The sequence below is a fragment of the Anticarsia gemmatalis genome, chromosome 11 (genome assembly GCF_050436995.1).
Source record: "Anticarsia gemmatalis isolate Benzon Research Colony breed Stoneville strain chromosome 11, ilAntGemm2 primary, whole genome shotgun sequence".
Taxonomy (NCBI): Eukaryota; Metazoa; Arthropoda; class Insecta; order Lepidoptera; family Erebidae; genus Anticarsia; species Anticarsia gemmatalis.
Genome location: NC_134755.1, coordinates 4800950 through 4821380, shown reverse-complemented (window position 1 = coordinate 4821380; position 20431 = coordinate 4800950). Strand labels below are relative to the sequence as shown.

Genomic DNA, 20431 nt, shown 5'->3' with positions numbered 1-20431 from the left:
TCAGGCTTTTGAGAATACCAATTTGGCTGGATTGCATGTCGCTGGCGATGGTTACCCACAGTACGATATTGGAAGCTGAGAGAGACAAACCAATTACAAATATCTAAAATCTGTACTAGTTTTAAGGATTCACTAATTTAAGAAGCACTGTTGCGTGTTTGGTTTTACGTTTTAAACATTTCATTTAAACAATCATTTGGTCATGATAAAAGGATAGTGATTGAGGTGGACACTATGGCGCTACATACTAGTACCTACATATCAAGAACGCACACTACGGTCGTGGGTTCTGTTCCCACACGACACAATATTAAGTATGTGTTTTACAACAAGTCCAGTCCAATTTTTTATTTGATTTTGTGACCATTATTTGTAAGTAAAAGTCACCATGACAAACGACTTGGCATAATAACATCTTTATAAAGTAAAACTAAGTCTCAATACAAACTCGTGCAAACGACTTTTAGCTACCTACAGATTTTCATAGTTTCACAATAGTTCAAGTATTTCAGTTAAAAAGTAATCAAGCTATTTTAACTTAAAACCGTTCGTATAACATATTCAATAACTAAGTGAGCTTAAAAGCAAGACTGTGCAAAACTTTCCCCGTTTTCCTAACTTGACGCCAGAATCCAATTTTTCTTTATTCCGTACGATCTTACGATGGTCATATTTTTCACTTTTAATTCAATATAGCAACATCGGAGCGGCATTAAAGTATTCCGCCGCTATTCCCAAATATTCTGTTCTTTCGCAATTATATTTGAATCTCCTGTTATTTAGTGTCCGTTGTTTTTGTTTTCTAAGGAGCGTTCATATTGTTTCTATTTGAATATTAGGGAACGCAATTGTAACAGAAATAAGAACACATATTTTTAAACAGCACAAAAATATAATAAATTGTAAATTTTGCCTCCGTGTCTATTCACATGTTACTGCTATCCATTCTAAGAGCATATGCAGTGACAGTGACTATCTCTCTCCAAAATGTCATCTAATATGATTTAGCAAATTAACTCGAAACCGTAATAGACAGAGTACTTAATTCACTGTATTAATCTATAATCTGCATTCGATGAATACTGGGCAATAATGATGACTTACTCTGTCTATCAGCCTTTGAAAATCACCGAAGGAATCCACATACGTAGCACTTAGAAACAAATGAATTGCTATAAACTTAATTCAACCATTACAAACATATCGCGTTCGTAAGTTAGTTGAAGTTCGCCCTCTTTGTGCAGTGCACACACGTCTTAAGACTTGAGGCCAACTTCCGAATGAATGAACACCACAATGAGGACTTAGTTCAATTGAACAGACTTTTGTAATGCGGATCTTAAATAGACGCATACTAATTAGAGGCTGTAGCTCTCTAGTTTTGTGGAACTAAATAAATAAGTTAAACTATTATAAATAGGCTGTATTTAAAAGCGTGCTTAATTGTGGTATAATAATACCTATATTATTATGAGTTAACCAATTTTTCATGAATATGATCTTAGCATTCGTGTATCCATAATATCATTTCTCTTAGGGAGAATTGAACTGCGCGTAATAATAATCCACCACTTACGGTATACTTTCTGAAAACACTAAACAACAACTACCTACAAAACTGATCGATGATCTTGAAACCCACAGTCGCGCTACGAACGACGCAATATATGACAACTAAAGTTATATACTTACCCAATTCAGTAATAAGCCAAGTGGGAATTTGGCCCTAGGTCAGCACATCGGGTCAGTGTAACTCAGAGTTCTATATAGCGGGAAAATTGGCACGATATACACTACTCTATCACTAGAGATAAATTGTCCTTAAAAGTATCGTAACACAGCATTGTAATACTAACTCGTGTATAATTGTATATGTTTATTGTTGAAGTAGTTGACCCATATAACTCTTATTTGCAACGCAAACTATCGATTTCTGTTGATAAGCGACGTGATAATGTGTACAACTGTGTTACAAAGATATTTTGAGGACGATATATTTTATACTTTACAGCTTGTTTCACTATCCCTTCATAGGCATTTGATTTTAATTCGTTTTATGTATAGATAATGTACCATAAATAGAAGTCATAAATGAATTGTGACAATGCATGTTACGTAGTCTCTGCCTACATAAATGATAGCATAATATTTTTGAGGTTTTAACAACTTATGATTATATATAATTTACCGACAATCGATTATATTACCCTTTCTTCGCCCTTAACCCTTGGCACCAAGTTCATTCCCAACATATGCAACATAAAACATAACAGGCCAATAAAGAAAGAAATTCTCTTACTATTCCTACCTATATTTACAACGATGCTCTAGAATTTTTATAACCCAATTAGGTACATTGCCAAAGCTGTTTACAAATCATTTGAGCGTAAACTCAGGAGAGATATGTACACGACCTATGCATATTGATAAGTGAAGTTATGAGTTACAGTTTTGAGTGCGCACTTGACTACTAATGAAGGAGAAACAAGTCATATTTGCCAATTTTATAGTACCTATTCGTATAATGTATATTTATTATGAAGGATATTGTGTTCTTTATTAATTAGAAACTCCTGTAACTAACCATTACTGGTAGATAAAACAAAACAGGGATAATGTAATACAATACAATGTAATATAATATTACCTATCTTATAAATAACACAGTTATTTAGTCGATGCTCCACAAAACTACGGACGCAGTTTGACTGTAAAATTTTAATATTAATATGAGAGTAACAGTTAACGAATCGTTGGTATTTTCAAACAAAATCGGTCCATATTTGTTGTAAAAATATGTGTCTACATTCTTTATTAACTTAATTATCAGGTCATAACCTTGCTTCTCTATCCGTAATCGCAAAGTAAAAAATTAGCATCAGCTTTTGGTGCATTTTTTTTGGTGATAAAGGGTAAAAACGGGACAGTATTACTGAGACTTTACTATCTGTCTATCTCTCTGTGACCAGGCTTGATTTCATGAACCGACATAGACAGTTAAAATTTTCAGATATGATGTATTTCTAGTGCCGCCACCAAACAGAATAAAATAATTGTATTAGGGGGTTCCCTTTACAGCAAATGTGATTTAGTTGCTGATTTTAAAAGTAATAACAAAGAACCTTTCCTGCGCGCATTTAATTTTATAACCATAACAAATGAGATCTAAAACATTTCTATTTTCTATTCATAACCGACATATTATTATTATACCTTAAGCTCATAACTAAGCCCGAAAACGTGTTCAGTTGGTTTTGTCTAATTATTCATAATTATTTCTAATTATAGAATGTCCGAACACTTCAACATTCAAAATATTTCAATTATTTTATTCATAGTAACTCATTTTTAATCTCCTTTTTGTGATTCCATCTAATTTCGTTTTATAAATATATCCGTTTCACCGTTTTTATCTCTGTGTTATTTTTTCTTCGTATCCGAAATTCTGAGCGGACGGTTTCTCATTACGGATATTCTGTAGTAATTAAAATGAATGCTTATTGTTATGAAATAGTTTGGAATGAAAATACATATTTTAAGGAAAAAATCTACCCTAAGTATTGTATTATAAATGCGAAAGTTTGCGTGGATGGATGAACGTTTGTATGTTTGCTACTCCTTCAAGAAAAAACTATTGGACGGATTTTAATTAAAATTGGTACATTGAGAGTTTTAAACACATTAATACAAACCGGAAAAATTGTACATTAGCGCGATTCTCTACTACTATCGACTATTAAACGGAAAATCAGCGCCTCTAGCGGGAGCAATAGGAACTATTTTTACAGTACATTTAAAATCTAAAATTGTAGATGCTCGTTGGAACCAACTGTAGAGAATGTCGCTAAAGTTTCCACAAATCCACTTTCCTCTTCAGGAACTACGCATTATGGCGTGTCTCTATTAAATTTTAACACTTCACTCAAACTTTAGTTATACAGTTAGTTAGCTCGTATAGCTGTAATGATGCATATCTTTGATCCTCAGTTGAGGATAGTTATCCTTCATCCATTAACTAGTCTCTATTATATGTCTCTCCCAATTTGTGCTTATGAATATTTGATGACAGTATTAAAAGGCCAGTCACCGGAATATATAAGGAGTTACATGAACTTCCACGAATTTGGCATACTTTTGTTAAAGATGGAAGTTATGGTTCTTGGAGTTTTAAGAGTTTTGTGGAGACGTTGGGTAGTTTTGGGTTGACATAATTTGTTGAACACCCGTTAATATTTGTTAAAGTGTTTTTGACAGTTTGACTTGAAGAGTTTACAAAAATGGTAGAGCTTGAAATTAAAAAAAAATAAAACACCCCCGTCCCAAAAACCTTAATCTCTTTTTAAAAGTGAACATGTTATATATTTACTTATAATTATTATTTATCTTAAAAAATAATTCTAATTAATTATTCTAGCGTTTCCATACAATTTAATCAAAATTAATTTTGGTTATAATGCATCAATTTATATAGAATTCAAACCTCAACTGTTAAACGCGTAACGATTAGAAATCTAATCGCAAATTGCGATGTTAGAACACAATTAGTAATTAATTGAATAAAACAGATTACATTAATTAGGTAGAGGCCGGCTACCGCGGTCGGGCTGTTGTGTGAAATGGACCGGGAAACGATACAAATTGATACTCGATACGTACACGTACACCTTTACCTAATAATAGAATTATAGATACTATGTAAGGAAGAGGAGATTGTGGCTAAGTAACAACAACCGCACAGATCGATCTCACAGGTAGAGCTATGCTTGCCAAGATTGATCTGTCGATGGGTGAACATATTATACATACAGTATTCATCCGTGTTTCGGAAGCTACGTTAACTTGTGGATCCCGGCTATAATTTTTAAAGATCTTTGAAAGTCATTACCAGTAGTCAGAAGCTTGAAAAACTGACAACCAAACTTACAAAGAGGCATCTGCGTGTTATAACCCAAGTGAGTTGTGGAGGTGCGATAAGCAGGCGCTCCATACTGGTATTCAGCTGCATCCAGTGAGACTGGAAGAAGACTCCAACATATGTAGTTGGAAGTAAGGATAAGCCGATATATACTGTGCATATAGGTATGATACGTACTAGGAGTTAAGTACGTATCGTAAGTGGTTGTGTGCTAAAAAATTTCTTATATTAATTTGATTGAGGACTAAATGGGCCACAGTTTTTCAAGTTATTGACAGTCTAAATAAATCTATATAAACTACATGACTTTATCATATATCAATTACTATTATCTATAATGTGTAAATACCCATGACGTAATTTTGTTGTCGTGTTACATCAAGCTAGGATTAAATGACATCCACGTGGTGTACCGGTATTAGTTCTCTATCACATGGCGTATTGAGCTTTATCGCTCTGACCGTTAGTTTATACATGATCACATAAATAATCACCCCTAGGGGCTAATGTCCGCAGATCTATTGCCTGGATACATGTAGGTACGTAACATACTTACTTTTATAAAACTGGAACGATCCAGGAAGTTGTGGTCACGCCGTTATCGAAGAATACCAAAATGAAATATCTAAATTTCAACAAAATATTTAAGTATCCGTTTTCCGTAACCTAGCCTTGTGTTAAGGATAAGGTTAGTTTAAAGGATAAGAAATTAGTAACCAGACTACTGAACTTTTCTTATAGCTTATTAGAACTAGAAATTCTATCGAATCTTCATCATTATTCAATGAGAGCTAGATAGAACAAGCTGTTTAACATTTGGAATATCAGACCCAGAGATGGTGTGTTAAACCCTTAGAAATCTTTGCAGAAAATACCTGCATTGCATTGCAAGTAAAGTTACATTTTTGCATGTCTTCAATTGTTTTTTTTTAGAATTCTGGCCCAGAGATTGATGTAAAGTATCAAACAAATCAAATTCAGTAATTACCTCACCCGCGCGGTTCTGCTCGTGTAGAAAGTTATATAACCTCATTTCAGCCGCTAAGTATAATTATGATTTTTGAAAAATATTGGTTTATTAAACAAGGCTGTTGCTAAATTACAAATCATATAAACTGACTCATTACAGACGGCCTAGACAGACTTTCGCATTTCTTTATAATGTTCTTGCCCGGAATTTGGTCAAGCACCTGCATCGTCAAATTTACAGAGATCTCTGGGCAGAGTTTGCTAAGATCAATTAAATATTAGCACGCTGCCGACTCACAATAGGCACTACAGAACTACCTACCAACAATGACGAATTGTTTCACTTATTTGCGAACTCGCGTCTAACTTTATGTTAAAGCAGTCTATTGTACGTATCATTGTGTGTTCTTCTGTAAAATTATAACAAGCAAAGTATCTCTGTGATTGATAAATAGGAACTGTGAGCTAGTGTTGAAGGTAATTGGCCATTAAATAAGTGCATTGCAGTTATTAGTCCCTGTTCGCACACCTGCTGCTCCGTATAGGAATATGAAGATGCTTGTTAAACTGAGGTCATAAACTACCTTTGGACCAAACTTGACTGAATTTGTTTAACAGATTTTGCTTAAAAGATAAACAAACTTTAATGCACTAATCCAAAGTAAAGAAGACTGACATGAAAGTAAAACGAAAACGTTTTGAAAAAAAATGTAATAAATCTATATAATTTTGAAGATCTGACCTACCCCCTGTTTACTTAGGTACCTATCACGTCGCCTGAAAATAACTTTTTAATATGGCATCTAAGAAGGATCCATTAATAAAAAATACTGAAGTTCCAAGCAATCCAATTCACGAACATCAAAATAAGTAATTTCTGTAAGTACCTAAAGTGTAGATAATTATAGAACTTGGCAAAATATTTGGAAACTTTTTCCAATAAACGAATATCCTCGTCTAGATACAGACAGGTAATTAAAGTTGTAAACTTTCGATCAAAAAGTACACTCAAAGGTCCATCAACGATCATTTTACGAGAGTTCTGTAAAACCAAGCTTCCTAGAATGGTAGAAAAGCCGGGATTATCATACGAGATCTTAATGTTTCGGATTCCGTACATCGACTTACTTCTCTTTTTAGTTACGGGATTTTCTATACTCGGTACTTTCAAAAGACTACTTGAAAAAACTGTGTTTGCGAAATATTCTAGGAGCGCAGACTGATAAGAGGGGCAATTTCTAACTGCTATTTTTGTCAAATCAAATTTCGTATAAATCTGATAGCAGGTGCCGTAAACTATTTCAGCACTATACTCTAAATGTCTGCAGTCTCTCTATACTCGATGGTACCGACTAAAGAAAACCACGCTATAAATTGACAACTTTTTTTAGGTTCTCATTTGTCAATAGCTAATAGGAAATGACATAATTCGCTCTAAGTCCGTTTTGTTCGAAAAATATAAGTCTGTACGCAACCCTAAGTAAAACCCATCGCGTGAATTTTATAGCAAAAGTGTAGTGTAGTCGGCAATCGTCATGTTACTCCCGAGGGTGTTACAGTCCGTTTTCAGTGTGAACGAGTCAAAAGCCGTGTCAAAGACATACGTTTGACGGCGATTACTAGCCTAGTATTTGCACGGAGGGACTTGTTATAGACTTTCGTTCGCTGTTGAAGAAAAATCACATTCACGTGTAAGATAACATACTCACTTATTACTTAGAAACGAGATATTACGTATGTAACTACTTGAATACTATAAATAACAAAAATAGCAAGCAATACCACTTATCTATGTAAAAAGAAAACGAAGGGATCATAAAATAAATATAATGTTAATTGCAAAATAATATCTGGGGGCACGGAAGTGCCCCCGCAAGTCGAGCAAAAAAAAAGCGGCACGGCCGTAACATCCTTTTCTCGAAGCAATTCGGGCTACTTTTGACACCCCTGTAATTTCGTTGTGGATAAAACAAGAAGCCTGGATTTTCAGCAACTAATCAGTCATTGTATAAACACGGTATATTTCAAATTTCAGTCAATTTGAACCAGTAGTTTAAGAATGACAACTCGTTAAAATTTTGAATTTTGTCACTCACTGATTCACTGACTCACTGACTCACCGATCATCAAAAGTCTAAGGTACTTCTAGCAGACTTAGAAGCTTAAAATTTAGAATACAAATAGAGTTTAGTGTCTTAATCATGGGAAAAATTTAATATTTTCTAATTTCGATCCAGTTTTCTAAATACACCAACTGCAACAATAACTTTGTAATCTCATATAAATGTATAAGATTACAAGGTTACATTTGCAGTTAATGAATTATTATTACTGTAGAAAATAAAATAAATAGGTGTAAATGGTAACTACTATATGAGGCATAACGGGAGGAGGTATAGGGTGGGTAAGGGTGTTTAGCCCATGAAACTGAACAACATTCCCATAAGAAAATATGTTGATTTATGAAAAAAAAACGTCGTTCCATACAAATTGGACCTATGTTCGCTCTACAAAAAGAAGTGAGATGCCATCAAAAACATTCTGTAAAAACCTCAAGTCTCGCCGTAAAAAGTTGTAAGATCTATATAATACCAAGTCGATTAATCTATTTAGTCTCTACTTAAAAGACCTTCTGTCTTAAGTTATTACGTATGTTATTATCATGCCAATTTAAAAAAAAATACCTCTAAAACAAATAGATCGACTTGGTCATCGCAAGAAAATACAAATTCGCCATTAACATTTCAGGAGCATTAACTTCTCGCCATGCTGTGTAGTGTGATACATACTAATAATAATCAAATCATGCGATGGCCAGGTCGGTCTATTTGTTTTAGAGGTTTTTTTTTTAAATTGGCATGATAATAACATACGTAATAACTTAAGACAGAAGGTCTTTTAAGTAGAGACTAAATAGATTAATCGACTTGGTATTATATAGATCTTACAACTTTTTACGGCGAGACTTGAGGTTTTTACAGAATGTTTTTGATGGCATTTATATATTTTTTACACACTCAAATGTACTTTCCGTGACCTTTAAACGATTTTCCGAATAAAAGATAGCAACTTCGCTTAGCCGTTTCGGAAATTAAACCCTAAGCAATTTTCTTTATAATATCCTAAGGTAACAAAATCCCTACACAGAAACCCGTTTCCTAGCAATTTTAGTAGAAACGTGGTGCATTCAACAAAACGGCTAGTAAATGCAATCAAATATTAAATTATCGCCTAAGGTCTCGGGCTCTGCAGCTCGGGAATATTAAGCTCCCAGTAGTATTAAGCTGACAGTTAACTGCGATTGTCAACTACATAAAGCCAAGTAACTTTGACCTGTATGTGGCATTATCTAGTTGTGCAGTTGCAGTTACAACGTCGATGATAATCACTTTGCTACTAAAACTTAGTATAATTTTAGCACACCTGCCGAAGTAATTAAAACCTTTTAACGAACATTTTGTACTTATGTAGTATGTACCTACCTATTGCAATAGTTATTTTTAATTCGAAAAAATGCGCATGAATTATGTTTTACTATATAATTATGTGTATAGATAAATACGGATAATCTGAAAATAAAGATTCATATGACGTTTTTTTGTGCAAATTTCGAATATTATAAAATTGGTAACTATTGAATAGATCTCTAGTAATTACAACACAAATAAAGAACTTTACTTACTTGACAAAAACCAATTAATCACACTTAATCAAAACCGTTTCAAGTATCAAAAACGGAATTTAATGAATAGACACTCCAACTAAACTATCAAGAACATAATTGAATTTGATTTTGAGATCCGACCTCATTAATCACTTTTACGACAGTGGTTCTATCTATTTGAAACACTGGCGCTTCGAAGCCACCTGTTTGAGCTCCTAAATGAGTTTTCACGAGATAAAACTTTCTCTTGTAATTCTCCGGGATTATTTTGTTACAAAATATTAAATTTTGGTAGCATTTATTTAATTTTAGTTAGGCTATACGAATTAATTATGTAATGAGTTCATTACACTAAATGTATTACGGTTATGATACATTTACACGAGACCGAATCTAATGTATTAAGGTTTGATTGGTTTGCTTTAATGGTAGTCCGTAAAAAGTATGGTCATGGATCCCACGAGAAGAGCACAAAGACAGGTGTCAAAAAGCATCTAATTTGCATCATATTACACAGTAATTGGGATATCTCTATCTCGTATAGCACATTTCATTGTGCTAGGCAGGTACAATAGATATAGGAATGTATTGTGTCTGCCTATTACAAAGTATGTACTAATTGCACTCGCATGCAACACTAGCAGCTAGTAAAGAAAAGCCTAGATAACAGCAAGATTTCAATAAAAACTAAACTTGTAAGTAAATATGCTTTTATTAACATGTTAGGTACATGATACATAAAGTAAAAAACAGTGATTTCATCTCCATAAATAAAGAATCAACGGTATACGCGGTATATCACAATTTCAAGGCTTAACACGGACAGGGAACTTCGCTGTATCACACAACGTTACATCATTTATACATTTCATCAACCAATCTTTGTACACATGCCTTACATCTTCAGGTAATTTTCGCTTCAACTCTCTCATTTTATCAAACGCAATAGTCCTATTTTTGTGTATTAGGAAGTCAACGTTTAATGCACGTACAGCCTTAATTACGGCGCCGCCATAAGCTATCCAATGTCGTTCGAAATGTTTCCGTTCTTCTTCAGAAAAACTTATAAAATCTGGATAGAAGCCAATCTTCTTGTTTTTAAATACATCTGGTAATGGTTTCTCAGGTACAAATAGGTATTCCTTGCTGTCTACTTCATCAATACTCATATTACTTTCTTCCTTGATTTTGAAGTCTGTTTTATCAGAAGCATCTGATGTATTTAATTTAATTTTAGGTTTTTTATCTACCTTTGTAAAAAAATCATCTAGTTTAGGTGCTTTCGGACTAGTTTTAGCCTTACGTGGACTATCGTTTACTTTGGGCGGGTTGAGTTTGTTTTTCTTAGCCGGTGGTTCGTCGTTAGCCGTCTCGGCTAATTTGTTCAACAAAGACACGTCTGTTTTTTCTTTAGATGTTTTGTATAAGTGTTTAAGTTCATCCAGATTAGTTGCTGTTTTCCAATCTTTGTCATTACGTATTCTTGTTACTCTTGGAAATCGCACTGATATCCCATCTGCTGTGTGGAGGTTTGCTTTCGTCAATTCAGTGCCTGGAAAGTAAAGGAAATATTTATATAATTAAAAGTTCACTTTGTTAACTGTCGTACTAATAAACGTCGTATGACTATTAAATTAGTTATAAAAGATTTTATCTCGTTCAATCAAATTTACAAAGTGCATATTGTATTTGAAAAAGAGAAAACACTGATTGCTAATAAGAGCTTACGCGACATATATTAGTAAGACAGATTACGTATAATCAAAAGGAATAAAAATCTATATTCTATTAATGTCCCAGTAGTAAAATATAATTGCATCATTGTCACGACTGCCCGTAAGATCGTGGGTTTCGTTTCACTGACAAAAATAACTATGTTATAAATATTTACGATACATAGTTTATCTGTTATGATAAAAAATACTGTGACTAATAATATAATTCGATTACTCATATATAATTTCTAATTACGCATTAAAATAACCATCAGAGCAGTGTTGATAACTTATGACCTTTATAATAATATAGGTATACCTAATGCATTAGCAAAGCCTACGCCCCTAGAGTGTAGACATTATTAATGCAATTTACTTAACACCATATTATTATTTAGTAGTTATGAATCATACATGGCTTGATTTCCTACTGTAAGTACTATTGAGGAACTAATGTTTTAAAAATTAAATCACTTGAAAGATATTCATGCAAAATTGCGCCGATAGCTCTATTACCCGTAGTCGTTATAAGTAGTTTTTTTTAAAGACAACTCCCGCACTAAGTATTGCTCTAGTGTTGCGGGGACCTCTACAAACATACAAACAACGGCAACAAAGACACCAGACCCGAAACAATTATTTGTGAATCACACAAATATTTGTTCCGTGTGGGAATCGAACCCACGACCTCCCGACACAATGGTATCGGCGTGGTGACCTAAACCACTGCGCCACGGAGTCAGTCGTGCAAAGGTAGTGCTTGTCTAGTACTGTTTTAAAAAGCATTATGTTATATCATAGTGAAATATCCTACTAACCAGTGATCTCCCAAACAGGTTGACTTTTAGGATCAGCAGCAACGAAATCGGGTACCATTCCTTTATTACAGTCCAGCCATGAAGGGACTTTATTACTGTCCTGGGATATCTTCACCATAAGTGGAGCTAGTTCCTTCTGTAGCCTTTCCAATGTACTGTCGTCGTGTCCCGTGTGAACTTTGGTAACGGTCACCCATTTGTTTCGGCGAGTGTCGAGACAACCCATTAGGAATACTGACATCATGCCTCCTTTCTTGCCAGTGCCTGAAAACATACAGTATATTTTATTAGTATTTATTTTCAACAGTTCATTGTGACCTTTATTATTCTTTTAAGAGTAATTTTGTGTAGTTAACTTTGACAAAACAAAGGTAATGGCCATATAAGAAGCACAAAAATAATGGTTTAGGTATAAGATGAAACTCTTGAGGTTAGAATTCTATTTAACAAATATTTGTATGATCCATAGATTGTAGTTACATGTTTGCTTTTAGCATGTTTGTATAATACAATGTGCTACATTATACATACCTAATTATTTCAATTGGGAGTCTTTTTTTCGCCCATTACCTGAGCATGTCTCAACAAATAATACTTTTTGCTTGAAAAGATGCATGAAAAGAAAGAGAGCATGATTTAATGAATACCTACCAAACCAAGCTCCTAGGACCACAAGGTCTGCTGTATCAGCCATAGCTCCATCAAAAAGATAGTCTTTTTTCACCTTCAACCAATGTCTTTTGCCCGGCTCATAGGTAGATTCTAAGTCCTTCAGTACTAGGCCCTCCAGGCCGAGCTGTAGTACCTAGAAATATAGGGAAAAACAGTTATGAAATTTTTATCCTCAGTTATTTACATTTAATATCAATTTTTTCTAGGTTTTCCCTCTGACCTTATTTGTTTAAGATAAGAATTCACTATAAATAAAATAATATAATTCTGTTACTAATTGGATGAAAACATTGAGAGTGTAATAAAATATTATTATAATTTATGTTTGTACTCAGAAAAAGGATTCTTTAGAATGCTTGAGTAATTATGGAATTAAGTATTAGTATGTTTAGTATCTAGTTATATTAAATTCAAGTTTCAAGAATAAAAAAATACAAACATACCTCAGCAATCATTTTAGCCAAGTCCGATGGTTTCTCTATCAACTTTTGTTCAGAAAACATTACATGGTTTGTCACTTCAACCATGTTTTCATATAAAATCTGCCTCCTTTTTCTTATAGGTAAATCAATCAGTACTTTTCCATTATAAAAAAGGCAATCAAACACAAACAGGCACACTTGAGCATCTTTAAACTCAGATTGCTTGTGAATACCTAATGTACCAAAAGGCAAAGGTTTTCCAGTGTTTACATCCACCATTAACACTTCAGCATCTAGTATTAAGTCCGTACCTTTAGGAAATGCCTGCGGTAAATAGTCCTTAAAGTGACTGACTTTGTGAGCCATCACAGGCTTCAGAGCTCTAGAGAAATATTTAAATTCATTACCCTTTTTATGGACTTGTACTCTTTCCCCATCGTATTTTATCTCTGAAAACATTCCATTAGGACATTTTTTCATAGCCATTTCCACGGACTTACATGCTTCGGCCAACATTGGTAGAACTGGAGTCATGATGGTCAGTTTAGCTACCACTCCTTTCTGTATTGCGTCTTTATGTTTTACAGTACTATTCTCAGACATAATCCTATCCAAAACCATATCCAGATCTCGGGATGTTTGAAAGACACTATAAGCATCAGGATGGACTCCTTCAAGAATATGTTTTGGACCTGCATTTATTCTCAAGTCACCTTTAATTAAACGAATAAGCATTTTCAAGTCATCTTCAGTGCATTTCTTAACAATTTTATTGAAATGATGTATTTGTTCCTCCTCTTTGGTCAGTTTTGATAGGTCTTCTAAGAACTGTTCTACTTTTTGTATAGTCAGTGTACTTTCAGCTGCGGGCTCAACCACTTTTGACCTTAAGAAGAATTTTTGTATAGTGTCTGCAATGTCTCCTTGTTCTAAGTGTGTTAACATATCATCATGATCTGTTCTGAAGATTTTAGAAAACAATTTGACCAGCTGCTTGCTTTTTAAATTGTAAACTCTTTTTAATACCTGCGGTAAAAGTAGCTTACACCAAAGAGTTAAGTCACCTTTAAAAGAGACATCATCTGTACCTTTTCTAAAGAAATTATTAACAACAGCCGTCTTTTCTGTGTAAGCATCTACTTTAGATATCTTTTTACACAATTTAAAGAAGGTTTCAAACTTGTCATCATCAGTTTCAACCTCTTTAGAACTGTCAATACTATCCTTACTTGTATTTAAAGTGTCTGTTGTACTAGGCTTTGGCACTGAGACATTTTTAATAACTTTAGCTGTATACTTTCCATTATTTTTTGTCGCATACAACTTCTCCATATCATTAAGCTTTTTTAGAATTAATTCTTGGTCTTCTTTACTTATGTTATCCCAGTTGCCGATGTCGTCAATAGAATCTACGCGTTTAGTCGCAGGTCGTTGTTTTAACAAAACATTCATGAAACAATCGACATGGTGCCAGGATTTCATATGCTGACCTTCGCCATAGGGACTCGCAACAAGTTTTGCCATACGTAATTCACCGCTAGGACAGTTAGCTTTACATCCTTTACACGCAGCTCTGCCCCCCTTAGCCCTCTCCACGAAGAAAGGTGCTGATTCCGTCATATTTATGCGCGTGTTTATTTACAAGCCGTCACCGTTTCACCATAGCTTTACTATTAATACACTCAAATATTTGACGCAAATAGGCCGGGAATTACACCATAACTTTGTTTCCTGTACACTGAAAATCTACGAAATTTATAAATAAATTTTAAGTCTCATTTAAAAAATACGAATAATTATATACACTTGAACTAGTTGTTACGTTTACCTACGACTTGTTTTAACTTGATTTCATCACTGAACTCGAAACGAAACTACATAACAATAATTGACATGACAAGTATGACAAATGTGACAAATATAGAGATGTACCTCAATGTAAAATAACGTCGACCTGCGATCGATAATAACAGCTTGTATACATAAAACAAATAAATTTACTCACCATTACTAAAACAATATTTGTTTACAACAATTGTAAGCGGTGCAGAGATAGTGATGAATGTAAAATATGTCCAAGATGGATAACTAACCTTGTTGTAACAGCTACGATCACTGTTCTCTCTAGCGGCTAACGTTATGACAAAATAACTAACGTTGGGCCACCACTATCGACGTTTCGTTTTACGCATGCGCAAATGTTTATTTGACACAGTGTTTATTTACGCGATAGAATTGTACAAAGAAGTGCGGCATTGTTGAAAATAGTGGAATGAAGCAATTTTAATTAATTTTAATGATACACAACTAATTGACACTAAATTATTATTCAGAGCGGCAAGCAATACCTATAGTTAACGCTCAGGTACAAGCATAAAACAAAGCTACTGATGCATTTTTAGTTGAATCACAATTGATTTGAAATAACTCTCTGTTACCTCTAGTTATGTTTATTAAAACTGTTCACGGTGCTAAATTGAGACTAGCCTTTCGTCATAATATAAAACAAAATCTTACAAATGAAGTATGTAAGTACCTATTAAACTTACTTCATCATGATGTTTAATTTGGATTTTCACTGATTCCAGCTTCATCATGTCACCAAGAGTTCAGCAGCGATGGCACGAAGCACGGCACTCTGACGTCACCGCACTACCCTTCGCAGTATCCTCCAAACACGCATTGCCATTACGAATTCTTCGGGAGAGGCAAGGAGCGGGTTAGATTAATATTTCAAGATTTCTACTTGTACAAATCTCCAGATGGATCTACAGAGTAAGTGCGGCCTATATTTCTTTTTTACGTTTTGAGATAAGTAGGTAGGAACTTGCTTATTTTCAAATGTACTTAGTTGTGGGGGAGTTTAACTACAAACTCATTAAAAAATAACATGTTTCGTCAAATGACGTACTTCGCCATACAAAGCCGTTTTTTTACTATTTCGAAAACAAATATGACTTACCGAATAATTCAAATTTGTAAAAAAATGTTTAGCACGATTTTAGATTTTCTTACAAAAATGCGTTAGGAAACCTAAATGGTTGTGTGTGCAAATAATATATGGAAGCGAAAAGAAATAAACATTTTTTTCTTAACAATTTACAGTTGCACCAACGTGGATTCGCTGCAAGCATTCGTCAACGTGGACGGACGATTAGAAATAGTGGCAACGTACTGCGGAATCGACCTCCCCAAGCCCATAATGTCGAATGGACCGAAACTAATGCTGGAATTCCGAGGAACACAATCATCAAGATATTCTAGAGGATTCAAAATATCATATTCGTTTGTAGAAAGTGAGTATTATTATTACTTCCACGTTTGAAGAGAAGTTAAAGAAATTGGAGAAATAAGTGTCTCTATAATAAGCACCTTACTATGAGCTGTTTTAAACATTCCTAATGTAATTAAGTGTTTGAACGAAAATTTCGGACCTTTAATAAAAAAAAACAGAATTAAATACAGAAGTTAAATCTAAGCCTTGTTCTAAGTAGTCTTAACAATTTAAATTTTTATTCACTACTTAATTTTTCCCAAAACATCCCAATAGTAATATACGTTTCATAATTTTACACCAATATTAATTTATTTTACTAAAAAAGCTGTTTTTCTGCTTTTCAGATTTTGGTATAACCACAGGGAGGCAGCTAAAGGAGTTTCCATGCGCGTTCGTCTATAATAGTAGTGAGGCGCGTAATGGTACATTTGCTTCTCCCAATTCGCCAGGACCTTATCCCAGGGATACGGAGTGTACATACTTTTTCCATGGCGGCGAGACTGAAAAAGTGCACCTGCACTTCACCAATTTTGATGTCGAAGGAGTTTCGCCGTAAGTTCATTAGCGTACCTACCTACTATTTTATTGTCTTGAAACGCCTCTCGATGAGCAAAATGCACAGAGTTACGAGCTAAATGAAACTGATTTGCTGATGACTTTTTAGTGATATCTGCATGCAGTTGAAAGCGTTTAACAACTTAGATGAAAATCGGTATTTTATATGAGTTTTAACGCTATTGAATAGATAAACTACCGTTAAATGTAGCTCAGAAACCGGGGGTTAGACGTTCTTACAATATTTTTACTATATGAGCTATATTAACATTAATTGTTCTGTTACATAACTGATTGAATATTTCTTTTATTACAGATGCGAAGCAGTATCGGCGAGTGATTATGTCGAATTTTCAAACTATATGACTGAAGACAATAGGTTTGGTAGATATTGTGGACAATGGAAAGATTTCCACGTAGAGTCTGAGAGAAATTTCTTCAAAGTTACTTTTAGGTCGAACGACCGCTTAGATGGTACTGGGTTTAAGGCTATGTACCAATTTTTAGAAGCCACCGACGAGTATCGAGCCCCTCCGGTACAAGATAAGGCTTCAAGTTCTCTGTGTAAGTATTTAATCATTGCAACCTCGTGAAACATCCGTAACGAACACAAAGAAGAGAGCTGGCTTATACTATTAAAGATTATTGATTTCAAACCAGTTTCAAATAAAAGACATCAGGCTCTCCTATAAAATTCAGTTCCTTTTTACCTTAGCGAATATTGTTTTAATAATTTTGTTCCATTTCTAATAAGGGCGAAGGAATTGGCGGTGGCCAATTTAATTAAACTCAATGTCGTTTTGTCGTTTGATTTTAGTAAAAGTATAGTCTTTCGCTATTATTGAATGTTTTGTTTAAGATGTTTCTTCTTTTTTTCAGGTATATCTGAACATTTTCTAATGCTGATCATCCTCGCAATACCGCTGCATCATCAACTATATCATTAAATAAAGTGATATTAGATTAAATATTATAAATAGTCTAATCCTGTATATTTTGTATAATAGTATGTGCCATTCACCTGTAATTACGTAGATATGCAATATTTTCTATAAAATCGCATTTTATGTTTTCCTCTATTACTTACCAACTAAAGCAATACCATGCGGAACACAATAAAGATTTATTCATAAAGGCACGTTGTAATGATAAAAATAAATTATTTGAATTTATTTTGACTTTTATTACTATAGTACTTATTATTCTGTGCTTTTATTACTACAGCTCAATGCTCTTAACTCAGTGTTGGAAAGAGAAATCTATAGAAATTTTAGTCGAGGCTACAAAAAGCCATTATTTTTACCTTAAAGTCATGTGTATACATAAAAATGTTTAAGATTGCTATCACCGAATCTTGGCATCGAAAATATAATTAAAACTAATCGCAATAAGGATACCTTAGTTCACTATGGCCGTATGGCCTTACCTCTCACACCTGCCTCTGTCGTTAGAGTATTCAACTGCCGCGCAAGAGGTATTGGGTTCGAATCCCGGGTTAAGAAACGTCATTTCTGAGAAATTTGTTACAAAAAAACTAGAGATTGCCCGGAGATAGGAAATTGAGGTCGTAGTATGGGTAATGAATTTTATTTATCTAACTAACATTTTTATGTAAATTGGAATGTCGTGTCAAGTCTGGGACTAAAACCAGCAACACCAATATCAGTGGTTTCGAGCTATTTACTCCTCAATCAAACATTATCCTAAATACATCAGATTTCATTATTTGTTTACTTATGTAGGTACCTATCTTTATTTTCAGCTGGATATGAATAAAAAGTCGAAACTTAACAAATTACACTCACCAATTTAGCAAGGTGCTTATTACATAATAATATGGGTATTTTGATAGCAAGATTGTACCTACATCACTTTTCGCAATTACACAAATGAAAAGACCTCAGCAACACCACGTTTGAATATAATTTAACTACAATAACACTCGTTATGTAAAATTGTCAATTCGTTAAATTAAACGTTGCTTACCTGACATCATAACGGAGAATTTCAATTAGCTTCGTATTGTGGTGAATAATTCTCGAAGACATTTTCTTCCTACTAGCACCCGGTTAAAGTTTGCCGTCGCTTAGTTGCATAATCGAGGAAATGAATAGGTTCTAACTCCTATGGCTATAGTGATGCGATTAACACGGTGGGTGTTAAAATAAATTGCGATTAAGATATTTTACACTGAGATTATTAGGTAAGTAAGTTAAGTTTGTTTAATATTTTATGTAGTAGGTACCTAAAGTTGCTGACATGTAAACAGTTACATGTCAACTACTTTACTACAAACTACTAGGTACTATGACAGCATAAGCAGTTTTTTAAGGTAGGTATCGTGGGTTCGATTCCCATAAAAGACTACAGCTAAACGTTTGTGTTAGTCTTATGGATAAAACGGAACATTTTGTCTGAGCAGTGCGCTGTAGGTTCGAAGTTTTGCTTTGTTTATTTAAGATTTGGAGAAATGCAATTAGGGAAATAAGTCATTAAAAATGCGAAACCATTAAAAAAACGGATATTGAGAGAAGCAGGCTGCAATTAACCAAATAAAATTATAATCTTAGCTATCATCTATGTCAGTCAATAATAATACTGAGTAATACATTTGCTTTACAAAAAAAAACATCTAAAATTCGATAAAAGCACTGAGGTTGCACCACTACTTTCGCCTCGGTTCATTGCTTGTCGCAAAGTTGTACGCGGCGCGTTGACAGGTGTGGCGGCGCCACCGTCGCTTCGTTTAGCTCGCTATTCACACGCGCCGTCCCCACTCCGCCTTTACGTCAATTTGAGTTCGTTCGCCGCTCTCTTCGGTGCCGGTCAGTAGGCTGTACTTTGTTATTCTCCGAGTCCGCGAAACTTTTTATCGAAGTTTTTGTAAAGTGACAGAAAAGGGAGTTACTTTGTTGTATTTTGTGAATTATACTGTGTGAAAAACGTTGCGTATTCGTTGTGACTTTGAAAAGTGTTAGGTCGGAGTGGTACTGTGAGTGTGATTGTGGTCACAGGTGTCGCATTCCTGGGGGGACGCCGACGCAGCCTCCGTGCCCGATACAGTAGGCAGGTGGACCGCTAGACAACCCTACTTATTTGTAAGTATTTCTCAGTTTCTCTACGTTTATGACAGGCTATATTTCGCGCCTGTAAGTTTTAACCCGTACAATCTACCTCCGTAGTAAGTTTATTGAAGTTAGTTTTTACTTATCAGTAAATACCTACCTAGTAAATTGGAAATCAACTAGTATCAACTAAATGCAAAACGCATTCGCTAACTTTATGTAGGTAAATATTGTCGTTAACTGGAGGTAAGTAAACAAAAACTTGATACGTAAGCATAACAATTACATCGTATAATGGTAACGATTAATAAGAATACTGCAAGCACAGCTATAACTAATGAGAATTCCGTTTTAAATTG

The 20431-nt window shown here is 34.2% G+C and overlaps 3 protein-coding genes across 8 annotated transcripts in view; 2 read left to right on the top strand and 1 right to left on the bottom strand.

Moving 5' to 3' along the window:
• Nucleotides 1–18173, top strand: part of Sol1 — a 384779-nt gene extending 366606 nt beyond the window's left edge. For both annotated transcript variants that reach the window (XM_076119660.1, XM_076119661.1), the window contains exons 11-15: nt 15764–15950; nt 16281–16471; nt 16797–17004; nt 17324–17571; nt 17887–18173. In XM_076119660.1, the coding sequence (XP_075975775.1) occupies nt 15764–15950; nt 16281–16471; nt 16797–17004; nt 17324–17571; nt 17887–17954 (902 nt within the window). In that variant the 3' untranslated portion in view covers nt 17955–18173. The remainder of the gene's footprint in view (nt 1–15763; nt 15951–16280; nt 16472–16796; nt 17005–17323; nt 17572–17886) is intronic.
• DNAlig3 (DNA ligase 3) lies at nt 10242–15075 on the bottom strand. The gene is made up of 5 exons (XM_076119659.1): nt 15004–15075; nt 13197–14921; nt 12733–12886; nt 12082–12345; nt 10242–11100 (listed from the first exon to the last, which is right to left on the bottom strand). Exons 2-5 carry the CDS (start codon nt 14793–14795, stop codon nt 10355–10357), a joined length of 2763 nt encoding a protein of 920 aa, XP_075975774.1. The 5' UTR covers nt 14796–14921; nt 15004–15075; the 3' UTR covers nt 10242–10354.
• A 1619-nt stretch (nt 18174–19792) lies between the features above and the next one.
• Cad99C (cadherin 99C) overlaps nt 19793–20431 on the top strand; it is a 163345-nt gene continuing 162706 nt past the window's right edge. For all 5 annotated transcript variants that reach the window (XM_076119704.1, XM_076119703.1, XM_076119700.1 and 2 more), the window contains exon 1: nt 19793–20105. The gene's annotated coding sequence lies outside the window, so the exon portion shown is untranslated. The remainder of the gene's footprint in view (nt 20106–20431) is intronic.

Bases quoted from the DNA above. Each gene is read 5' to 3' on its own strand.
- DNAlig3 (XM_076119659.1), bottom strand. From the start codon at position 14,795: ATGACGGAATCAGCACCTTTCTTCGTGGAGAGGGCTAAGGGGGGCAGA. The intron at 12,346-12,732 runs GTAGGTATTCAT...GTATGTTTTCAG, and splicing joins GGTCCTAGGAGCTTGGTTTG to GCACTGGCAAGAAAGGAGGC. The intron at 11,101-12,081 runs GTTAGTAGGATA...TTTACTTTCCAG, and splicing joins ACCTGTTTGGGAGATCACTG to GCACTGAATTGACGAAAGCA.